Source organism: Homarus americanus, unplaced genomic scaffold (genome assembly GCF_018991925.1).
Source record: "Homarus americanus isolate GMGI-L3 unplaced genomic scaffold, GMGI_Hamer_2.0 scaffold48016, whole genome shotgun sequence".
In the NCBI taxonomy this organism is placed as follows: Eukaryota; Metazoa; Arthropoda; class Malacostraca; order Decapoda; family Nephropidae; genus Homarus; species Homarus americanus.
In genome coordinates, this window is record NW_024755055.1 from 2,617,544 (window position 1) to 2,640,120 (window position 22,577).

General features: G+C 47.4%; 1 protein-coding gene across 2 annotated transcripts in view; it reads right to left on the bottom strand.

The window, feature by feature from the left end:
- Positions 1-5,055: 5,055 nt before the first annotated feature.
- LOC121856264 (mucin-5AC-like) overlaps positions 5,056-22,577 on the bottom strand; it is a 30,280-nt gene continuing 12,758 nt past the window's right edge. Inside the window, exons 1-2 of one of the 2 annotated variants that reach the window (XM_042351671.1) lie at positions 17,152-18,925; positions 5,056-11,663 (exon numbers count right to left, since the gene is read on the bottom strand). In XM_042351671.1, coding sequence (XP_042207605.1) covers positions 9,051-11,651 — 2,601 coding nt within the window. In that variant the 5' untranslated portion in view covers positions 11,652-11,663; positions 17,152-18,925 and the 3' untranslated portion in view covers positions 5,056-9,050. Of the gene's footprint in view, positions 11,664-17,151; positions 18,926-22,577 lie in introns of those variants that run through there. The other variant, XM_042351670.1, reaches the window with a different exon arrangement.

Here is a 22,577-nt window from a genome sequence, read left to right on the forward strand (position 1 = left end):
CTGACCTGACCTGACCTGACCCAATGTTACGCAACCTAACCTGACCTGACCTGACCCAATCTTAAGCAACCTAACCCAGCCCCTCATAACCTAACCTAACCTAACTGTGCCGATAACTATCTGAGCTATAACTTGCTTGGAATGAGAGTTGTGAACTGTTTTAATAACCTGCCCGAGAGAGAGAGTTGTGAGCACATCCAAGACCAGACTTGACTAACACAGGTATACGTTCAGACAAGTCTATTCAGGAGTCCATACATGTACAGTACTTGTCAACAACGTCACACACACACACACACACACACACACACACACACACTATTAATAAACCGTTTATTATTATTATTACAACATACACACACACACTATTAATAAATGTTTATTATTATTATTATTATTACACACACACACACTAATAATAAACACACACACACACACACACACACACACACTATAATAAACGTTTATTATTATTATTACACACACACACTATTAATAAACCGTTTATTATTATTATTACACACACACACACACCAATAATAAAACCGTTTATTATTATTATTATTACACACACACACACACATACACACACGCACACACACACAGGTAGACTGAAAGGAGGATTACTGCTGCATAACTCACACAGTCAACACACCTACACCCCCGGTGACCTGGACCCCGCTACAACACCCGTTATTTGCCTCCTACCAACGGATGTCCAGTATAACGGGTGTGGACGCGCGCCACCACACCTCCTCCACCTCACACACACGCCCTCGTCTCTCCCTACACGCCCCTTACTTCACCTAACTAAATTTAATCTTACTTAACCTAGCTTAACGTAATCTAACTTAACCTAACTTGGCTTAACGCAATTTAATCTAACCTAACGTGACCTCATCTAATCTAACCTAACCTAACCTTAATTAACCTAGCTTATGTAATCTAACTTAACCTAACTTGAATTAACCTAACCTAATGTGACCTTATCTAACCTAACCTATCTTAGTATAACATCACAAGAGATAATTGCCTTGTTATGGTCGTGTGTATGACAGTAACTACTAGTCTCATTAACCACAAGTTTCACACAGATAAATCACATAATTAATAATCATAATAAACCAACAAACTAATCATGAACGTAAAACCCTTTCCTGTTCACTCATTACGATACGATAGTTTGGGACGCGACGACTGCCAGTTCTCAGGGGCCATTTCCTTTCCTACTTGGCGGACGTATGAAGTGTAAATCTAAACCCCTTTAACATAATTCCCTTTGGTTATTATCACCTCTAACCCCTTTAAAGCCATCTTAGGGGAGGTCATAACACCATGTGCCATATTTAATGATGACAGGCTCAAATTTTGGTGGTAGAAGTGGTGTTAGTTTTGTGCGTGGCCGAACGACCAGACACACCGGAAATGCCAACAGCGCTACCGGACGTCGTAACACTCACACACACACACACACACAGAGTTGCATTTATGGTACACATGTAGTTATAATACAGACACAACTTTCTGCTACAGACTTTCTCACATATTAGTCAGGTGCTGTGGTGAACAAAGCGACCTTCATCATCCCACACCTTCAAGTGACTCGTACACACACACACACAAGTCTTACCTATCGCTAATGAACGTTGAAGGTTAACTCATCAGTGTAAACTCTATACAGGTTAAACTTACAAGAAACTGATAGATAATGGATCACGTGAAGAATCCCCCTCTTGCATATTTCACCTAACCTTACTTAACCTAGCTTAACAAGTATGTGTGAATATTTCTACTTATTGTCACTTTCTGCATTTGTCTTGCATTCTTCCTTACCCCCTTCGTTTATTGGCGTTTCTAAGCCCCTTGTTCCACCCCACACAAGAATGGGAGAATATTAAAGACAATAAAATGAAACAGAAGAGGACTCCATCTTTAGGAACACCTCCATTGTACCAAATACCCGATATACACAATGCCCTATACTCGTCTCACTACTCAGTATACACCTCAGAGTATACTGTATGACCGTGTATGATGTAAGATATACACACAAACAGTAAACAGTGTGTCATACTTCCTTTGTATATTAATGATAAGGTTAAATTTAGGTTAAGGTTGAGTTAGTAAGTTATATATTAATGTGGTTAGGATAAACAAATACAAGTTACTGATGTATTTACACCCGGATTCTACTTAAACTGTTGTTGCACTTATAAAAGGACCTCGGTATATCTTATACGTTTCTTAAGTATGTAACCAATACTTAGCCTTCTACTTTTACGTTACAATCATCACTTATAAACATTATTTTAAGTTGATAAATTAACCTTAAGGTAAATGGTGGGTCGTAGAGCGAAATTTTCTTAACTGGCAACTGTCCTTCCAGCTCCTGGTGGCGGCTCTGGGAATTACACAGCGTGACGTCACCGCCAGGGAAATCCCCGTTTGAGATCCCCAGTCTTGGTTGTATAGTGAACAGTCTGTCTCTTTCTCTGTCTCTCTCTCTCTTTCTCTGTCTGTCTGTCACTCTCTCCCTGTGAGTTACTTACCACTACCAACAGTGAGTTACTTACCACTACCAACAGTGAGTTACTTACCACTACCAACAGTGAGTTACTTACCACTACCAACAGTGAGTTACTTACCACTACCAACAGTGAGTTACTTAACACCACCATCAGTGAGTTACTTAACACTACCTTCACAATATCAAGTAACACACCAGCTCTCACAATAAAGTATTAAGTTACTTCACAGGCCAAAATATTACTAAACGTTTATGTTATGTGAAAAAAAATATTACAAACTACAGAAAAACTACTTTGGACAAATACTAATAATATTTTGGTGTGTCTTTGGTGGAAATAATTATGTAAAGTAATTTCTCTTGATGCAATTTTACTTAAATTATAATTATTATCAGATATTTCTTAAGCTTTATCATTCAAAATAAAATGAATGCAAAATAAAATACAGAATTCGCACATTTTTAAACAATACAAAATATTCTGTAACATAAGATCAGTTACATAACCCGTAAAAGGTCGAATTTCTCACCTACTGTAACACCAACCTGATATATGTACACAACTAACATATTTGCGTTACATATGACGTCACATACATATTCGTAATTCTACTATTTCTCGTAAGTTTATCATTTCTCGTAAGTTAATTATTTCTCGTAAGTTAATTATTTCTCGTAAGTTAATTATTTCTCGTAAGTTAATTTTTTCTCGTAAGTTTATTTCTCGTAAGTTTGTAATGATGCCCTTAATTGATTGACTTAAGATAAAACAAAATATGACATCAAAGTTACGCTGAGACTCTACCTTAACTAGAGGATATATCCAGCTTTTTCCCTTTGTCTGTATGGTTAGGATAGGTTAGTTTTTTGTTTGATTTTTTACGGGGATTAGCCCACCCGGGCACAGGTCACTGACCCACATCGGGGCCTGGGGGGCGAAAATGTTTGTGTAAATGAGGCAGAAAGTCAGATCAGCAACCTGGGACTTGGTCAATTTTTGTAATGCCATATGGCAGCAGGGTCTACCATTAGGCAGTACATCATGCTTCTAATGTCTTCCCAGGCGGTAGTACCTCCCTGTTTGGTCGCTGCGTACTACCTAAGGGTTAGGTTAGGTTATGCGTATTAGGACTGGGGCCTATTAGGACTGGGCCCATTAAGATTTGAGTCCATTAGGATTGAGGCCTGTTAGGTCTTAGGCCCATTTAGACTATGGCCTACTACTTTTGGGACCCATTACCATTTGGGTCAATTAATACACCCTGAGTTAACGAGCTGCATGACCCAGTGTCGAGGAATAGTCCGAGTAGACCGGACAACTCGCCAACTGCACTGGCTAACCATTACCCCGGACTACAATCTGCAAATCGATTAACTTCCAGGTCCCCAATTACTGCTGGGTAGACAGAGACAAATGACGTAAAGAAACTTACCCATAGTTTCACCCTGCCCGAGGAACGAACCCGGGTCGGCTGGCTTGCGAGGCGAACATGCTGACCATTACACCATGTGTGTGGGCCATGAGCGACTATACTGTTGTCTTTATCAAACTCAATGCCAGGCACATGAGGTGTCAGCCCCCAGGACCTGTTACTTGGCGACGTATACAAATCCTAGCTATCCCTAGGTGAAGTATTATCTCCCTAGCTGCTCCTAGGTGAAGTATTATCTCCCTAGCTGCTCCTAGGTGAAGTATTATCTCCCTAGCTGCTCCTAGGTGAAGTGTTCTCTCCCTAGGCAAGTCCCCTCTATGGCCACAAGTTAACCCAAACTTTGGTGTTTCTGAACCATAGAATAATGTGATCAGGTTCTCCCACGGTAAAGTATAGTGACTTTACCTCTTAAGTATAATGATTTAACCCCTTGAGTATGATGATTTAATCCCTTGAATATGATGATTTAACCCCTTGAGTATGATGATTTAACCCTTTGAGTATGATGACTTAACCCCTTGAGTATGATGACTTAACCCCTTGAGTATGATGACTTAACCCTTTGAGTATGATGATTTAACCCCTTGAGTATGGATTTAACCCCTTGAGTATGATGATTTAACCCCTTAAGTATGATGATTTAACCCTTTGAGTATGATGATTTAACCCCTTGAGTATGGATTTAACCCCTTGAGTATGATGATTTAACCCCTTGAGTATGATGACTTAACACCTTGAGTATGATGACAACCCCTTGAGTATGATGACTTAACCCCTTGAGTATGATGATTTAACCCCTTGAGTGTGATGACTTAACCCCTTGAGTATGATGATTTAACCCCTTGATTAATCATGACATTCAAGAGGGTCGTACTGAGGAGGAAGAGGAAGTGAGAGATGATGAGATAGAGAGACAAGAGAGACAGGAAGATAGGAGAGAATGAGAGGCAAAAAGAGAAACAGAGAGAGAGAGAGAGAGGAGACAGACAGGCAGACTTCACAAAACAGAGAGCGAGAGAGAGAGCGAGAGAGAGAATCACAATACTCCACAAAACACAACATAAATTTTTGGTTCCAGAATAAAAACACAAAAACTCGACACTTGATTTTTTTATTGCTCCTTATTTTTGACATTACTTACATATATTTACATATAATAAATATATACACAATATATCTATATAAATCACACACCATTTGCCTCATCATAAAGCCATATTACTGCCGAGAGTTTATCTATTTCATTTAATATCTTTGTTATCTTTTATTATTGAAAATATCTTTGGCGTTGTTGTTATTGTTGTTCATTCACAGCTTTATAGAACAAGCGGCGTGTTATATAAGTACTGTAGGTGTGACGCTGCACGGCCAACACGGTGCACCATCACACGCTGGTCTAATGGATTAATTTATTTCTCTTATATCGTTCATTACCATAACCGTTTGGTCGTCCAGGGTGAGGAAGATCACAGCTAATTATGGTGGGTGAGGGGCTACCATAGTCCCCCCACCAGGTGTGAGGGGCTACCATAGTCTCCCCACCAGGTGTGAGGGGCTACCATAGTCTCCTAACACGAGTGAGGGGCTACCATAGTCTCCTAACACGAGTGAGGGGCTCATAGTCTCCTAACACAGTGAGGGCTACCATAGTCCCCCCACTACTTGTAAGGGCTACCAGTCTCCCACCAGGTGTGAGGGCTACCATAGTCCTCCACCACGAGTGGGGCTACCATAGTCTCCAACACGGTGAGGGGCTACCATAGTCCCCACCAGGTGTGGGGGCTACCATAGTCTCTAACACGAGTGAGGGGCTACCATAGTCCCCCACTACTTGTAGGTTACCATAGTCTCCCACCAGTGTGAGGGGCTACCATAGTCCTCCACCACGAGTGAGGGGCTACCATAGTCCCCACCAGGTGTGAGGGGCTACCATAGTCCACCAAGTGTGGGCGGGGTGTCACGCCCATCACCACCACCCATCAAGTGAAGCCGGCCAGCACCCGGTCTACTCTTCTTGAGCCTTGTCGCCCACTTTCTCACTGTGGCCTACACCTGAAGCCTACACCTACACCTGCGGCCTACACCTGCGGTCTACACCCTCATATTGTCAAGTTCCTCATCTGGAGAAACCCACACCCTGGTGTTGTGTGTGTGTGTGTTTTACTACTGACGGTATCCTTGTGGTAGTGTGTGTGTGTGTGTGTGTGTGTGTGTGGGGGTCGGCCAGGCCCCTCGCGTGCCGTGTCCTGTGTTAATCAATACTGTGGGGTGAGGCTGGCCCATCCCCCACCATCGTTTTACCAACCCATTAATAATTGAATATATGTACTCTACTTCCCTCCCCGCCGCCCTCACCCTTACGTGGGCGGGGGTGGGTGGGTGGGGGGGGGGGGCACGGGGGGATAGTGGTAGCACGAGGAGGTAGTGTGGGCACATAGTGGTGGTAATGTGGGCAGGTGTTCAGGTATAATGAAAGGTGATTGAGAGTTACTTGGCATTTATAATAAGATATAAAGACATATGTACTGTACCAGGACCTAAGAATACAGGTGTACCCAGGTGTTGATATACAGGTGAGGCAGCATCAGGTAAGGCCATAGTGATACAGTGGGTGTTACAAAATGAGTTACAAAGAATCTAAAACACTGCTGGTCTCTCTCTCTCTCTCTCTCTCTCTACTGTAACGACTGAGCATGTCTGTATCACAAGAAATATCCTAAGAGGTTTGAGAATTTGAGTGTAGACCACAACCCAAGTCATATAATGTATCTATAAATATATATCACTTAGCGTACACTTAAGGGGGGGTTACCTTAAGTGGTCACAGCCGATCTGAATATTAATCTAACTAATAATCATTTATGTTAAGGCAGTGCCATTGTACTTTTAACACACGTGTCACCTCCTAGTTTGAGAGCTGTCGGCCGCTGGGGTTGGCTGGCTTCACTGATACATCTCTTTTTTATCATAATTTTTTTTTCGATAATCTACAAGTGTGGCTTTTGTTTTGACACTTCAGGTGGGCGTGTGGGCGTAGTGGGTGTATATGTGTGTGTGTGTAGGTGTTGGGTTAGGTAACCACCCATACACACATACACGCCGCCCATATTCCCCCGCCCACAACTCATATACAAATACTCACACAGACAACAAAATATATTCAATTTTTTTTTATAGAATATTAATTGTCTTGCAAGTTTTAATAAATGTCGTAAGTCATAAATTATTAATAATCTTGATACATTTAATTCAAAAGAAAAAAATATATATATATGACTTATTAAAACATTTTTGGATATTAACTTTCTTTTGAGAAATAAGGAAGACATTATGAAGTTACTAAATTGTGACGTGTTGTGTTAGTCAGGTGTGTGAGACAGATGTGTTGTGTTAGTCAGGTATGTAGTGTAAGACAGGTGTGTTGTGTTAGTTGTGTAGTGTAAGACAGGTGTGTAGTGTTAGTCAGGTGTGTAGTATAAGACAGGTGTGTACTGTTAGTCAGTTGTGTGAGACAGGTGTTTACTAGTGAGTAGTGTTAGTCAAATTTTGAGGCAGTTGTTTACATGTGTGTGTGTGTGTGTGTGTGTGTGTGTGTGTGTGTGTGTGTGTGTGTGTGTGTGTTGCTGTCTATGGGCATCACCACGACTAGAAATCAATGAGTCATTCTACATTTGTAAAGATAACCAGAGATCAAAAAACATGCAGGAACTGAAGCTTGACCAGGCCACCATTGACAAGGCCATCTCTAGGTATCTCAGTATCCAAAGGGGCCATCTATCTCTTTATGATTGACAAGGCCATCTCTAAATATCTCAGTACCCAAAAAGGCCATCTCTCTATCTCTTTATGATATACAAGGCTATTTCTCTATCTCAATATCCAAAAAAGGCCATCTCTAAGTATCTCAATATCCAAAGGGGCCATCTCTCTATCTCAATATCTATAAAGGCCATCTCTAAATATCTCAGTACCCAAAAAGGCCATCTCTCTATCTCTTTATGATTGACAAGGCCATCTCTTAAGTATCTCAATATCAAAAAAGGCCATCTCTCAGTCTCGTAATTTCAAAACAGGCCATCTCTAAGCATATTGAAAGTCCAACATATTGAATATTTCCTGAGAAAAATTTAGTCTCCAATTTACATTAAGATGGTGTGGTCAAGCTGAGATTCCCATTGGCACCAAAAATGAATTAAAAACAAACAAACTCATTGATAATGGTGACATGTTTAGACCCCGACGTAAGTGTGCCGGGGTTGATGATGACGTCAGCTGTTGGGGGCTGACCTCATCAACATAATAATAAAAAAAAAGACAATTTGAACTTGTAGGTGGGCGAAAACAGCCTTACTCCATGTTATTATTAGACTCATCAACAATTGTCAATACTGAAACATACTAAGACACAACCGCTCTTGAGATTATGAATAAATGAACAATCAAAATAATGTACAGTCAGTGTCTGCTTCACGTACACCAGGTTAACGCTCTGGAGGTCCAGTTAACGTCGAGATGTACGTTGGGCCGACATTAACTGTTTTTAAAACTGAATATAAGCACCTTTTTGTCCTTAAGGGAAATCAGCACTAAGATATTTCTTCAATAATGAAGCATAAAAATATTCTGGCATTTCACTGCCTAAAAACTGTGGTACGGAACCTTATATATTGCCACCGTTACATCAATGAGAACTTAATTACTGTATTTATACGCAGGTACACTTCGTAACCTTAATCAAAGGGGTTGCCGACATAACCAGTCCAGATGTGAGAGGTATAGCATATGTGCCTCCGTGTGCTGCTGTGCGGCTGGTCTGTGCTGTACTGTGCTGCACCGTACTGTACGGTACTGTACCGTACTGTGCTGCACTGTACTTTACTGGGGTAGGCGGCCTACGTCGGCACCCTTGGGACACAGGGAGCCACTGGCTGCTGGACCTTTGGACCACTGGTGCCAGCCAGGCGTTGAGCAAAGTCTGGTTGTCCACAAATGCACTGGATTGCGATGTACACTTATTGCCAGCATGGCGGCAGAACTTGAACACTGATTCCTTTGGAATGAAGTAAACATTATCTAGCCTATACTAAATGCTAAGAGCCAACCAAGACATTTATTATAGAGTCGAGGTCCTCAGTAGCTTCCAGTCTTTTAGAGGCTTCGGGAAAAGACTTGAGCACATCGTCGGCACTGAGCGACGGCAGCTTCCAGGGCGGCGCGTCGTCTGGCCTAGCATAATCCAGGTCCGAGCTGCCTTCGCCGCTCCAGTCGCCGTACTCATTATTGTTCATAGAGTCCAGGTCAGTCTGGGAGGACAGACTCAGTACCGAACACCAGTTGATAGCATCGGTTCTATCCTCGGGCGGTAGAGGTGGAGGTCGTGGGGTGGTGGGGGGCGGCGGGTCTTCGGGTTCTGCCCTGGTGTCCACCACACCTGAGGGTCCCTCACCTACATCATTATGGTGGGAGTTTGGAGGCAAACTCGGGTAAGGTCTCAGGTGAACAGTTTCTCTGCTGTCATATGCTGAAGAGTGTTCAGCAGGCAGATACTGTGCAGTAGGGTACTGCACAGTTGGTCCTGCTGTACTGTAGTGGTTAACAGGTGAGGGCGTGACAGGTGTGGACGGAGCCGGAGACACGGGTGCCGCCAGCGGGGATCCTACGAGAGGAGTGTGCATGGGTGGCAGAGGACCTTCTGAAGGTGGAGGAGATGATGGCGGGGAGGACGGCATGGGCTCTGGGCATGGCGGAGTTCCTGGGTTGGGTGTGGCCCCTTGTAGGTGAGAGTGAGCAGCGTGGGAGTGTGCCAAGATAGACGCTACACTCACACCTTCCGCCTCTAGCTCTCGCTCAATGTGTCTCAAGGTGTTACAGATGAGCACTGACCGGTGAAGGCTGGGGTCTGGGAATTGTCGAAATCTGTTCAATTTGTACATGGAAACATTGAGCACTGAGAGCCGCTGCTGGTGGTAGCAGGAGGGTCGCGCCCCCCCTCTGGTCGGGTCACAGTAAGGAGACAGACACCTGGGTGGACCACGAGAGGGAGGCAACGTACCCCGTGTCCCACCGTAACTATTTCCACCATACCCATAGGTGCAACCAGTGTCCCCCTCAAAGCCACCATAGTTATCACTGTTGGGGTAGACATTGTAAGGATTGGGACTATAACTTTGTCTAGAGTTATAGTAAGTGTTGGGTTGACCGTAAGAACTGGGACTGGTGTAGGTTTGATTGTACGACTGTGAAGGGTAACTGGAAGGGGAGGTGGTGTAGTTCCCACAGTCGCTGGAGTACGTGTGGGTGTAGGGGGAGGCGCTGCCCAGTTCCATATACGACTTGCCGTTCTCATCACACTGTATAGACTGACTGGTGCCGGCCTTGGTGGGTGAGATCTCCATGTACTTGTTGGTGTTGGGTTGTGAGCCGTCGTAGAAGTTGCAGCTCTCCCATGACGGAGTAGAGGGCCTGGAGGGGTAGGTGTCTGGCGGGTATGGGTAGGAATGGGGCTCATAGGTGGGTGAGGACAGCGCCCCCTGATAGGCGCTTGTCACTACTGTCGCCGTTTGAGCTGTCGTGACGGTAGTGATGCTGGCGTCACTAACCAGCGCCCCAGGTAGCCGCTCCTCGCTGGTGGTGGCGCCGCTACTGCTGGTGGTCGTGGTAGTGGTGGTAGTGGACATCGCAGACAAGAGGAAAGCCGTAGTGGTGGTGGTGGAGGACGTGGTGGTGGAGGGTGGTGGAGGAGATGGTGGTGACAACAACGGGGTGGTGGTGGTGGACGTGTGGATGGTTAACAACGACGTGGTCTCTGGAGCGAGAATCGTTGGTGGTGGAGATGACGGCGGCGACGAGGAGGAGGTGGAGGAGGGAGAAGTGTGAGTGAGTGTGTGGGAGGCCGAGGTGGACGTGTGGACGGCGAGTGGTGAGGCGGCGGTGAGGATGGTGACAGGTGACAGAGGACTGGTGGTATGGATGGTGACAGGAGAGGAGGTGAGAATAGTGGTGACCTGTGTTGAGGGAGAGATGGTGGAGGTTATACTCAAGGTGGAGGAGGTGGTGGAGGAGGAGGTGGTGGTGGTGGTGGAGGAGGAGGTGGTGGAGGAGGAGGTGGTGGAGGAGGAGGTGGAAGGAGGGAGCACCTGTGACAGAGACAATTGGAGGGATGTGGAGGCTGGAGTTGTGGTTGAGGAGGTGGTGGTGGAAGAGGAGGTGGAGGTGTCAGGACAGGTGGAGGAGGAATGATCACACGGCGCTCCTCTCCTCTCTACTTCCTCGTCAGAAGAATTATCTATTGAATTACTATCAATAAAACCTGAATCCTTGTCCTCCTCGTCATCAATAAAGTCCTCAGGTTCATCCATGGAGTCATCATCGTCATCGTCGGTGAAGGCGTGGTCGTCGTGGAGGGAAGGCCCGGAAGAGGAGGAGGAAGAAGAAGAAGAAGAAGTGTTGGTGTCCTCTTGAGTCACTTCAGTAGAGGTGCCATCGGCGTCATCACACACTGCCGCCGGATTTGTCAGCTCACACTCTTGGGCGGGCGTGGAAGCATGGGCGTGGGTGAGGGCGGGGTGGTGTAGCACGTCCTCAGCACAGAGGGCGTGGGGGGGCGAGGTACACATCACCTTGGCTGGTACCTCGTCAGTGCCATCGTCGCCACACCACCGCCGCTTGCCGCTAGCTCGAGGAAGCCCCATTGTCAAGTGCCCCTGTAAGAACAAAACACATTGTAACAACCAGCCACAACAACAACTTACAGGTAAAATAACAACTTACAGGTAAAATAACAACTTACAGGTAAAATAACAACTTACAGGTAAAATAACAACTTACAGGTAAAATAACAAAACTTACAGGTAAAATAACAACTTACAGGTAAAATAACAACTTACAGGTAAAATACAGCTGTATCCTGACGACTACAGCAAAACAATAAATAGTTACCTACACCTGATTTAATAATAATAAAAAAAATATTATTTGTTTGTAACTAATAAATACACGAAAAAACTATTGAGGTTCAACTTGAAGAAAAGGTTTTGATTATAAGTAACATTTAAGTGTGTTTACTTTACACTTTAGACTACTATTATTATTATCATAGTATTATCATTATTAGTAGTGGTGATCAAATTTCATACGTAGACTGTAGAAGAAAAGGCAAGAGGTATAATACAAGTTAAAAATGTGCAAGCATTAAAGCATTAATTTAAATAATATATAAAAACTGTAGAGAGGGAGGGAGGTGGGAGGGAGTAGGGAGGGAGGGAGTAGGGAGGGAGGGAGGTGGTGAGCGTGGCGGGAGGGAAGTAGGTAAAGAGGCCGGGCTCCACCGCCTCCCAACACACACACTGGCAACGACTTCGCCTTCACCAGTCACCACAACTTCTCCTTAAACCAACAATATACCAATATCTCACATTCTGTCTTCATCTTCTAATTAATTATTCCAATAATAACGGTTATGATAACCCAGTGATCGGTAGATGAGTTTTGGTTATATTAAAGTTAGACGCGACGGTTAGAACGAATGGCGGGAGCGAGGCGGCCGCGCTATCCTTGGTGGCTGGCTGGCTGGTTGGCTGGCTGGCTGGCTGGCTGACTGGCTGGCTGGCTGACTGGCGCAATTCAGACCCCGCACCCGACTAGCTGCCACGGCCCACACTACCATCTACCTCACACACACACACACACACACAACACACGCACAATTGCTTGAGTTACGCCTTCCAAGACTCTTTCTGGCGACGTTTTCTCTCATCACACCTTGTAAACAAGCCCCCCCCCCTCAAAAAAATACCCCCTCATATTATTACCGCATATTTAAGTAACTAATAGATGTAATTATCATAAAATAACATAAGAGGTGAGAGATAGTGAGGGAGAAGGGAGGAGAGGGGAAGGGAAGAGAAGGTGAGGGAGGGGGAGGAAGGGGAGGTGCGCAGTGGTAGCAAGACCCGGTAGTGAAACAGGGAGGGCAACCACCCAAGACTTCAATGCTCCCAGCCTATACAACAGTCTAGGCACCCAGCCCCGCGTCTCCTAGCACCCAGCGCCGTCTCCTAGCACCCAGCGCCCCGTCTCCCCTAGCACCCAGCGCCCCCGTCTCCCAGCACCCAGCGCCCCGTCTCCTAGCACCCAGCCCCGCGTCTCCTAGCACCCAGCGCTCCGTCTCCCAGCACCCAGCGCTCCCCGTCTCCCTGCACAGCCCGCGTCTCCCAGCACCCAGCCCGCGTCTCCTAGCACCCAAGCCCCGTCTCCTAGCACCCAGCCCCGCGTCTCCTAGCACCCAGCGCCCCGTCTCCTAGCACCCAGCGCCCCGTCTCCTAGCACCTCCCAGCACCCCCAGGTTACATCACGTGTTATATAGCCGCAGTCTTGCTAACTTAACCTAAACTAAAGAGATCTAACGAAGCTTTAACCTAACCTAACGAAGCTTTAATCTAACGAAGCTTTAACATAACGAAGCTTTAATATAACCTAACCCAATGTTGTCTAACCTAACCACTTGCGACACCAGTCCTAATAGGCCACGACCCTAATTAGATTAAGGTGGGAGCCTAATGGTCATGGGGCCCAATTGACCCACAGCCACTTTACATCTGCGAGTCTCGTGTGTGTGTGTGTGTGTGTGTGTGTAGGACTCTGGTAGATGGCGAGTCGTGTGTGTAGGGACTCCTGGTAGATGGCGAGTCGTGTGTGTGTAGGATTCCTGGTAGATGGTAAGTCGTGTGTGTAGGACTCCTGGTAGAGACTCCTGGTAGATGGTAAGTCGTGTGTGTGTAGGACTCCTGTAGATGGCGAGTCTGTGTAGGATTCCTGGTAGATGGTAAGTCGTGTGTGTGTGTGTGTGTGTGTAGGACTCCTGGTAGATGGCGAGTCGTGTGTGTGTTAGGTCGACGCTGAAGAAGGCCCACTAGAAGGTTCCTCCCTGACCTATACATGTTGTGTGCAGTGGTAGCTCCTGCAACGTGCGTGAGGGTGTGCGACGTAGGAATTACCGTCCCGGTGTGTGTGTGTGTGTGTGGAGGAGCCATAGTGGAGTTGCTAGGGGCGCTCTGGCCGAGAACTCCTGAAGGATCCTGTCTGGCTGGTTAGGACGCTCTCCTCCTGTAGCAACACACACACACACACACACACACACACACACACTCAGCGTAGAATCCGTACAGACTCTACAGAAACAAGCTGGTCTTTTAATAATGGATGAAATCTTGGATAATTTGGTAGGTGGAGGCGGTCATCACCCCCCCCCCAGCAGAGGACCTGGGTGTTCAACCTTGTACTCACACTTCTATCTCTCACCCGCCCTCACTATCTCTCACCGCCCCTCACCTCCCCCCACTATCTCTCACCCGCCTCACTATCTCACCGGCCCTCACTATCTCACCCTCCTCACTATCTCCTCACCGTCCCTCTACTCATCACTATCTCACCCGTCCCTCACTCCTCACCCGTCCCTCACTACTTCACCCGCCCCTCACTATCTTCACCCGCCTCACAGGTACGCCCCTGGGTGGTCTCTGTCACACCTGGTGCTAGACGGGCGGGGTAGGATGAGGAGGGGCGGGTGGATAAGGAGAGGCGAGACGGGGTGGAATGAGGAGCCGGGACAGAGTGGTGGGATGAGGAGGAAACGGGGGTGGGATGAGGAGCAGGGTAGGGTGGAGGAAGAACACAAGGGGTGAGGGTGGGGTGAGGAAATGTGGAGGGGTGGAGGGTAGGCAAGCGGGGGCACACACACACACACACACGACGTCCTCGCAACCTGCTGACGTGGGCTCAAAGACAGTGCTACCAATCACACCAACACTCACCCCCCTCTGGCCCCACCCCCCCCACACACAACACACCAAACACACTCAAGGAACAAACACACTGAAAGAAAACGAGAGGTGGAGAGAGAGAGAGAGGTGTGTGAGAGTTTACGGTAAGGTGAAAGCTCGACATACCCAGCTGAGAACACTGCAGGCTACACTCTACTGACAAAGGTGGTCAGGTTGGGTGTCTCTCCTAGTCCCCTAATTCAACTTTAATTTAACCTGGCTTTACCTAACTTAAGCTAAAACTAACTTGGGTTCACCTGAATTTAACCAATCCTAACCAAACTTAACGAAATCAAACCTAATCCAACCTCAACCAAGCTAATCAGACCCTTTTATCTAACCTGACCTAACCTAAACTAACCTGACCTAATCTAAACTAACCTGACCTAACCTAAACTAACCTGACCTAATCTAAACTAACCTGACCTAACCTAAACTAACCTGACCTAATCTAAACTAACCTGACCTAATCTAAACTAACCTGACCTAACCTAAACTAACCTGACCTAATCTAAACTAACCTAACCTAACCTAAACTCAACCTAACTTAAACTAACGTAACCTGACCTCAATTAACCCAAGCTGACCTAAACTAACCTGACATAAACTCACCCAACCTGACTTAAACTAACTCAACCTGAACTAAACTAAACAAGCCCAATTTTGTCTCCTAACTGGTGATGCTAAGTGAACGTAACTAGTTTAGTGTAAGAGTAATTCTGGTACAATTTTATAACGATTGTTTATTTTTGTATCTTACGTCAATCAGTTAGGTAACTAGAGTGTGACGTCACTAGCTAGGAGGGAAGGATATTTACCCAAGGAACCTTTGAGACTCGAAATCCAGGAAATAAGAATCTGGAGTGAGTAACCCGTTTTCTGTGGTGACCAAGAAGAGGAGGGGGGAGGTGAGGTGAGGGGGAGGTGGGGGAGGTGAGGTGAGGGGAGGAGGTGGGGGAGGTGAGGTGAGGGGGGAGACGAAAGTGTAGAAGCGTCCTGGTTCCCTCCCTGTCCACCTACATTACCCTCCCTACCTCCCTGTCCCTCCGTCTAAAACCCTTTCTCCCTCCTTCCGTTTACCCTACCTCCTCCCTCACCCTACCTCCGTCTAACCTACCTTCCCTCCTTTCCTCTACGCCCCTCCATCCTCCTCACATATTTTTCACGAAGGGGATTATTAGGTTCCCTCCCTCCCTCCCTCCATCCTTTCTTCCCTCCCTTCTCTCACCCATCCTTCCCTCCATCCCACCCTTTACCTACCAATCATCCCCTCCCTCTCCTCACTCACCCTCCCTCCCTTTCTCTCTCTCTCCTTCCCATCTCTCTAACGTCACCGTTTTCTTTGTCTGGGGAAACTCAAGTATTTCATACATAAACACATTAATACACAGACAACAACACAAGCATAACTGTTCACGTGTAATGTTTATATGTATAACTCATCTGCTATGTATTAAGTCAGTTGCTATGTATGATATGTATTCTTCAAGTGGTAAAGGAATGGTAAGCCCGGGACACACAGTATGGCAGGCCCGGGACAGACACAGTATGGCAGGCCCGGGACAGACACAGTATGGCAGGCTGGAGGCAGACACCGTGGCAGGGTGGACGGCGCCACTGTTACAGAAAATGGCAACAACCCTCCGAGGGGCAACTCATAAAAACAATATTAAGGGAGCGAGAACGTTTGGGCCTAACAGTTTCTCCTCAACTATTTAACAAAACTTTATTGAAAATTGTCCCTTAGTATTTGGGGCGTATTAACGCTCTCAGTAGACGATGATATTGTTAAATAATTACACTTAAAAGGTCGATAAACCTTGGCCAATGTTGTCTAAGTAGTGGCGCATTACCATGGCAACGAGGTAAATAGTGGTGTTTTCTAGTGGTGTGTGGCGCCTGCGTCACTCTCACGGAGCTGGCGAGCTTGGTCCACATTAACACCACACTTCTCCTCCTCTACACACTTACTAACCTTAACTACATTTTGAGCTACGTTAAGGTCCTTTTCCGACTGTGACATTTATCTGTAAGTAACTATGAATTAGATATATTCAAAATCGCTTTATTTGGAAGTGAGCCAGAGTTTAGGTGCCCGAGGGTGGTGAGGCAGTAAGAGCGAGTGTGTGGGGCGAGGCAGCCCGGCGGTGGCCTCTACTGCAGGCAGCAGCAGCGGCTCGCCTTGTGTAAGAGCGGCCCACAGCCTTCACCACCACCACCCTGCCTGCTTGCCTCTCTCTCTCCTACACCGCACACTCACTCCCTGCTGCCTCTCACTACCTCACCTACTAACACCTCTACTTAGACCATACATATATAAGACAGGAGCCCAAAATGAAGCTATGATGGAGAAGAAATAGGTTAGTCGTACCGTGAGGGACAGGGGCGGCTAATGCGTAGGTGTAGAGGCCGCCCACGCCCGCCTCAAGGACTGATGGCACTCATAGTGGGCGGAGCGGGCGGCGGAGGAGGCACTGGCAAGTTTTGCACACCTCACGCGGCTCTCCTCTCACCGTGACGTAACAGGTGGCTACACACACACACACACACAGCCATACTTGCCGCCGCGCCAACTTCAACCCCCAAGACTTGGTGAGGGAGGCAGGGAAGAGCCCCGACTGACAGTGACCACACACATGCTGCTGCCTGGCTGGCCTATCTCCGTACCACCTGTTGGCTCCAGTACACACCCACCACCCCCTCTCACTCACTCACACCTGCCTCAACACATCTGCCTTCCTTCACACACCTACACACATGTTGACCTCTATAACACCTGTTGGCCTGGAGGAAACAACAAATCTTTTCTAACACACACACACACACACACACACACACACACACACACACACTTCACTCCTCTCAACAAGTGCGTGAGAGGGAGATATTTGTGCAGTTATACTTAATGAAAGCCGAAAACCCGCGACTTCAAAAGAGGATATCCTGTAGTGTAGTAAAGCTCCGCCAGCCACCACTCATAATTATAACCTGTCAACTAACTCCATAACCCCAGTACAAACACGAAACGATACAGAGATAGATAGGTGGATAAAATGAGGGAATGGCAGAATGGATTAATTTTTCTTGTCGATTTTCTTTTGTTTTGATTCGTCTATATTTCTCGGTGGAGTGTTTTCTTGTTTTCCTCGCAGCTCTGTTTGCTAGACTTGGGTAGTAGCGCCCCCGCACCACCCAGCACCGCTACAGTAAACTCTCCCTTATTGCGCCTCTACCTAGTGCCTAGAGTCGTCTACCACCCGGATGTTTTGTCCGACTCACGTAGCAACCACCAACGCCGTTATTCCAATTTGGTCTGTGAGTCACCCGCGCGTGAGGGCTGAACTCGCGTCCCATTGGCTAACTTATTGTTCGACCAGTGATAGAAAGGCTCTGCGTCTGCGCCAAACTCCACAATTTTAGGTCTTGGCGCGCAGGGCAGCAAGGGTGAAAGTCCCTCCGCTCTACTGGTGGTCGGTGCCTGAGGGGACGCAACCCACCGCTGCCGCGGGATTTAGGTCTCTATGTGGCAGAGGCGGAAGGGTGTTATTGGGGTGTAGTCTGCCTTGAGTGGAGGGAGGGAGGGGCCACAGAGGGAGGATGGGAGGGGCCGAGGGAGGGAGAGAGGGACGGAGAGAGAGGGAGGGAGGGAAAGAGGGAGAACGAACGGTGACTGGCCGTGGTGAACTGAACCTCACAGGCAAAAACACCCTTCGGTACGGGACACACAAGGCCGGTAGTTGCCTGACTCTCCTCTCATATGTTAGTTGCTAGAGACTCGACTTCACCGTTGTAAATCCTATCGCGTCGTACATAGAATCGAGTTTGCTGTGCGTCGCTGTCAGACCCCAAAACTTGCTTCATCAGGGGCGGCGCGCGCGAGTTGAGTGTGAGGGTGAGGAGGCCGTAGTGGCGAGTCTCCTGTGCGAGGTTGTGGTATTTGCGGGTTGAACAGGCTCCGGCGAGGCCACGTTAGAGTCGAGAGTGTTCGTTCGTTCCTCTCTCGCAGCTGTGCACCAACTGGCTCCTCCAACCACCGCTGTCAATTTCTACCGGCGACGGACACATTTGTTCGGATGCGTGCACAGACCAGGAGGGATTTCAAAACACATCTTGAGAGGGAGAAACATTTCTACACACAAGTCTAACCTAACCTAACCTAACCTAACCTAACCTAACCACTAACCCCCCCCCCCTCCTCTACCCCCATACACCTTCCATATACCCACACCACTACCATAAACACAATACCATTAATTAAGATATTAATAAACCTAACTAACAAAACTCTTAAGGAAAATGGGTGTCCACATTTACATCAGGACGTAGGGGGGACTATATCATTAACAACCTACCATAGAAATCTGTCGCAGCCATCCCTCATGTAATCGATCCTTTGATAAGTAAGTAAAAAGTAACCAAAATCTTACTTACTTTAGCCGAACACTTATACACTTAATACACACTACAACCCTTACATTTTTCACTTAAGTACCTTTACTTACATTTACTTTACCGGACACATACACTTTATACACACTACAACCAAAACACTTTACACTTAATACCGCATCTTTGATAAGTAAGTTTAAAGCAACCAAACTCTTACTTACACTTACTTTACCGCACTCTTATACACTCACTACAACCCTTACACTTTACACTTATAACGCCTGTATAATGGGTATATTAATCTTTATATAACAATAATTGGTTAGGTTAGGTTTACTGTATATGGTTGCTAGTTTTGGTAAGTCTAAATACTGTCTTGTTCACTGAGGCTTTCTGAACTACTAGTAAGACATCCTGAACTACTAGCAGGGCCATCTTAGCTCCTAGTAAGACATCCTGAACTACTAGCAGGGCCATATGGAACAAGTAAAATATCCTGAACTACTAGCAGGGCCGTCTTAGCTCCTAGCAGGGCTTTCTTAGCTCCTAGCAGAACCATCTTAGCTCCTAGCAGGGCCATCTTAGCACACATTATTAACAGGCTCTAATTCCTAACGACACTTTACGATAATAGTATATTTCTAAGTGTTTGGCCTCTGAGAGAAAGGGGGGTGAAGGTGAGGGGGGGAGGGTAAGTGAGGGGAAATGATGGAGGGTGAGGAGAGGATGAGGGGAGACTAAGGAGGGGGGAGGTGAGGAGAGGGTGAGGGGAAACGAAGGAGGGTGAGACAGAGATAGAGGGAGGGAAGGAGTGTGTGTATGTGTGTCGAGGGAGGGAGAGAGTGAGGGGGGAAAGGGAGGGAGGGTGAGGAGGGTCCCTTAAGGTGAAGAGGGGAAAACTACGCTGAGGGGAGAAAAGACTCTAAGAGGGGTGACGAGAGAGGGGAGTTTGTGAGGGGTGAGGAGACGGTCTGTGACTGAACAAATGGACACCAATTTTACTAGAACCTAATCTAACCTAAACTTAAACACACACACACACACACACACACACACACACACACACACACACACACATTACCTCTTTGCTCTGAATACCAACACACAGGGAAGATGTGGGAGGAGTGTAGGTGACGACTGAGGGAGTGTAGGGATAGGGTGTAGGTGACAGGTGTGGGTGTAATTAACAGGTGTGGGTGTAGTTAACAGGTGGTGGTGTAGTTAACAGGTGTGGGTGTGAAGACAGTAACGTAAGAGGTGAAGGTGTAGCGAGGTTCATTTATCTTATCATATCAACAATGAGATAACAACACCGTCCAACACCTTGCTGAGTTCGACAGGTGTACCACCCCACTACCCTTACCTGTCCCTTCATTACCCCCCCCCACACACACCACACTCTTGCCCTCACTGCCCATAGCCTCCTAGGTGCCCCCATTCCCCAGCCTGTCACCATTGTCCCCTGCCTGTCCCTGCCTGTCACCCATTGCCCCAGCCTGTCACTCATTGCCCCCAGCCTGTCACTCATTGCCCCCAGCCTGTCACTCATTGCCCCCAGCCTGTCACTCATTGCCCCCAGCCTGTCACTCATTGCCCAACACGTTATCAACACCTCAGTCTGGCACACGTCATCCACTGGCATGTCAGGTATCAGTGTGATGTGAGGCGTCAGTGTCATGTGAGGTGTCAGTGTGATGTCATATGAGGTGTCAGTGTGATGTAAGGTGTCAGTGTGGTGTCATGTCAGGTGTCAGTGTGATGTCATGTGAGGTGTCTGTGTGATGTCATGTCAGGTGGACGGCCAAAGGTCATGACACCGAAAACAGATAATCTATTTTATCATGAATTAAACCACTAAAAGTCCCCGTAATCAACGCCAGGTATCGTAATTAGCACCAGGTATCGCAATCAACGCCAGGTAAACGTCAGGAACCAACTCGTGTACCGCCGTGTGTATCGGGGTGTGGACCAGGTGTGGCCCGCCGTGTGGACCAGGTGTGTAACGCCGTGTGGACCAGGTGTGTAACGTCGTGTGGACCAGGTGTGTACCGTTATGTGCACCATAAGAAGCGGAAATAATAATAATAATAATAATAATAATAATAATAATAATAATAATAATAATTATCTCTTTACGTCATCAAAACAACCACCAATAAACAAATATCTACCGAGTATGTAAACAAAGACTGTGATTGGTCAACGACGGGTCGATGACGTCACGAGAGGACAGCTGGGCCCGCTCCTGCCACCACGAACTGAAGTCTCCATACAGCAAGACTCTCGACCCTGGAGGCCTGAATGTACGACCAACCCGTTGCTGAAGGCTCCTGAAGCGAGTTAATATCTATCAAGTACTCTCTGATGGGGGGAGGAAATGTTTTAAAGAAGCGGGAAGACCAGGAGGAGGAAGCTTCACGCCGCGAACAGTGTCTCTCCAAAACGAAATGGAACGGAACGGAAAACCTTGGGAGAACTTGATGGCTGAACCTCGGGCAGGAAATACCACAGCGGCCCGCACTAGGTTCCCGGCCCACCCTTCTCTGCTACCCACCGGCCCACCCTCCTCTGCTACCCACCGGCCCACCCTCACCTCACCTCACCCACCTCTAACACCCCCTCCTACTCTCTGTCTCCTCACCTCTCACACATCCCTCCTCACAAACACACCCTACACACACGCCACAACCTCAACACACCCTACACCAACACACCCTCTCTCGCACCCTGTACGTACCCCACCTCCGCCTGCTGTCGCTCCCACCCAACCACCCTCTCTCTCTCCCAACCACCCTCTCACACACACACACACACACCACGACCCACACACACACACACACACACACACACACACACACACACACACACACACACACACACTACGACCCCTCCACATCCCTCACACTATCATCTGTCGCACCATCCCACACCCCTACCTGATGCCTCTCTCCGTAAGGTACAGGAGAGAGAGAAGAGAGAGAGAGAGAGACCACCTGGCCATGCCCCCATCCATATACAGACACCTTCACTGCACCTCCTTTCCTCCCTTCCACCTACCGCCCTCTCTCTCCTCCGACCCTTCTTTCCTTCCTCCGTCACTCCCTCTACCTCCGTCCCTCCCTTCCACCCTTTTTCCTCCTCCTTTCCAATTCTCTACGACCTCTTCCTCCTCCCTTCTCACCTCCTCCGACCTCCCTTCCACCCTCTTCTCCGACCTCTTCCCTTCCTCTCACCCTCCGACCCTCCCCTTTCACCCCCCTCCTGCCCCCTCTCTCTCTCTGCTCCATGCACGTACATTGTGTGCGCGCGTCTGCCCATATAACATCACTCACACACACACACACACACACACACACACACACACACACACACACACACACACACACACACACACACCAGGGAAACGTT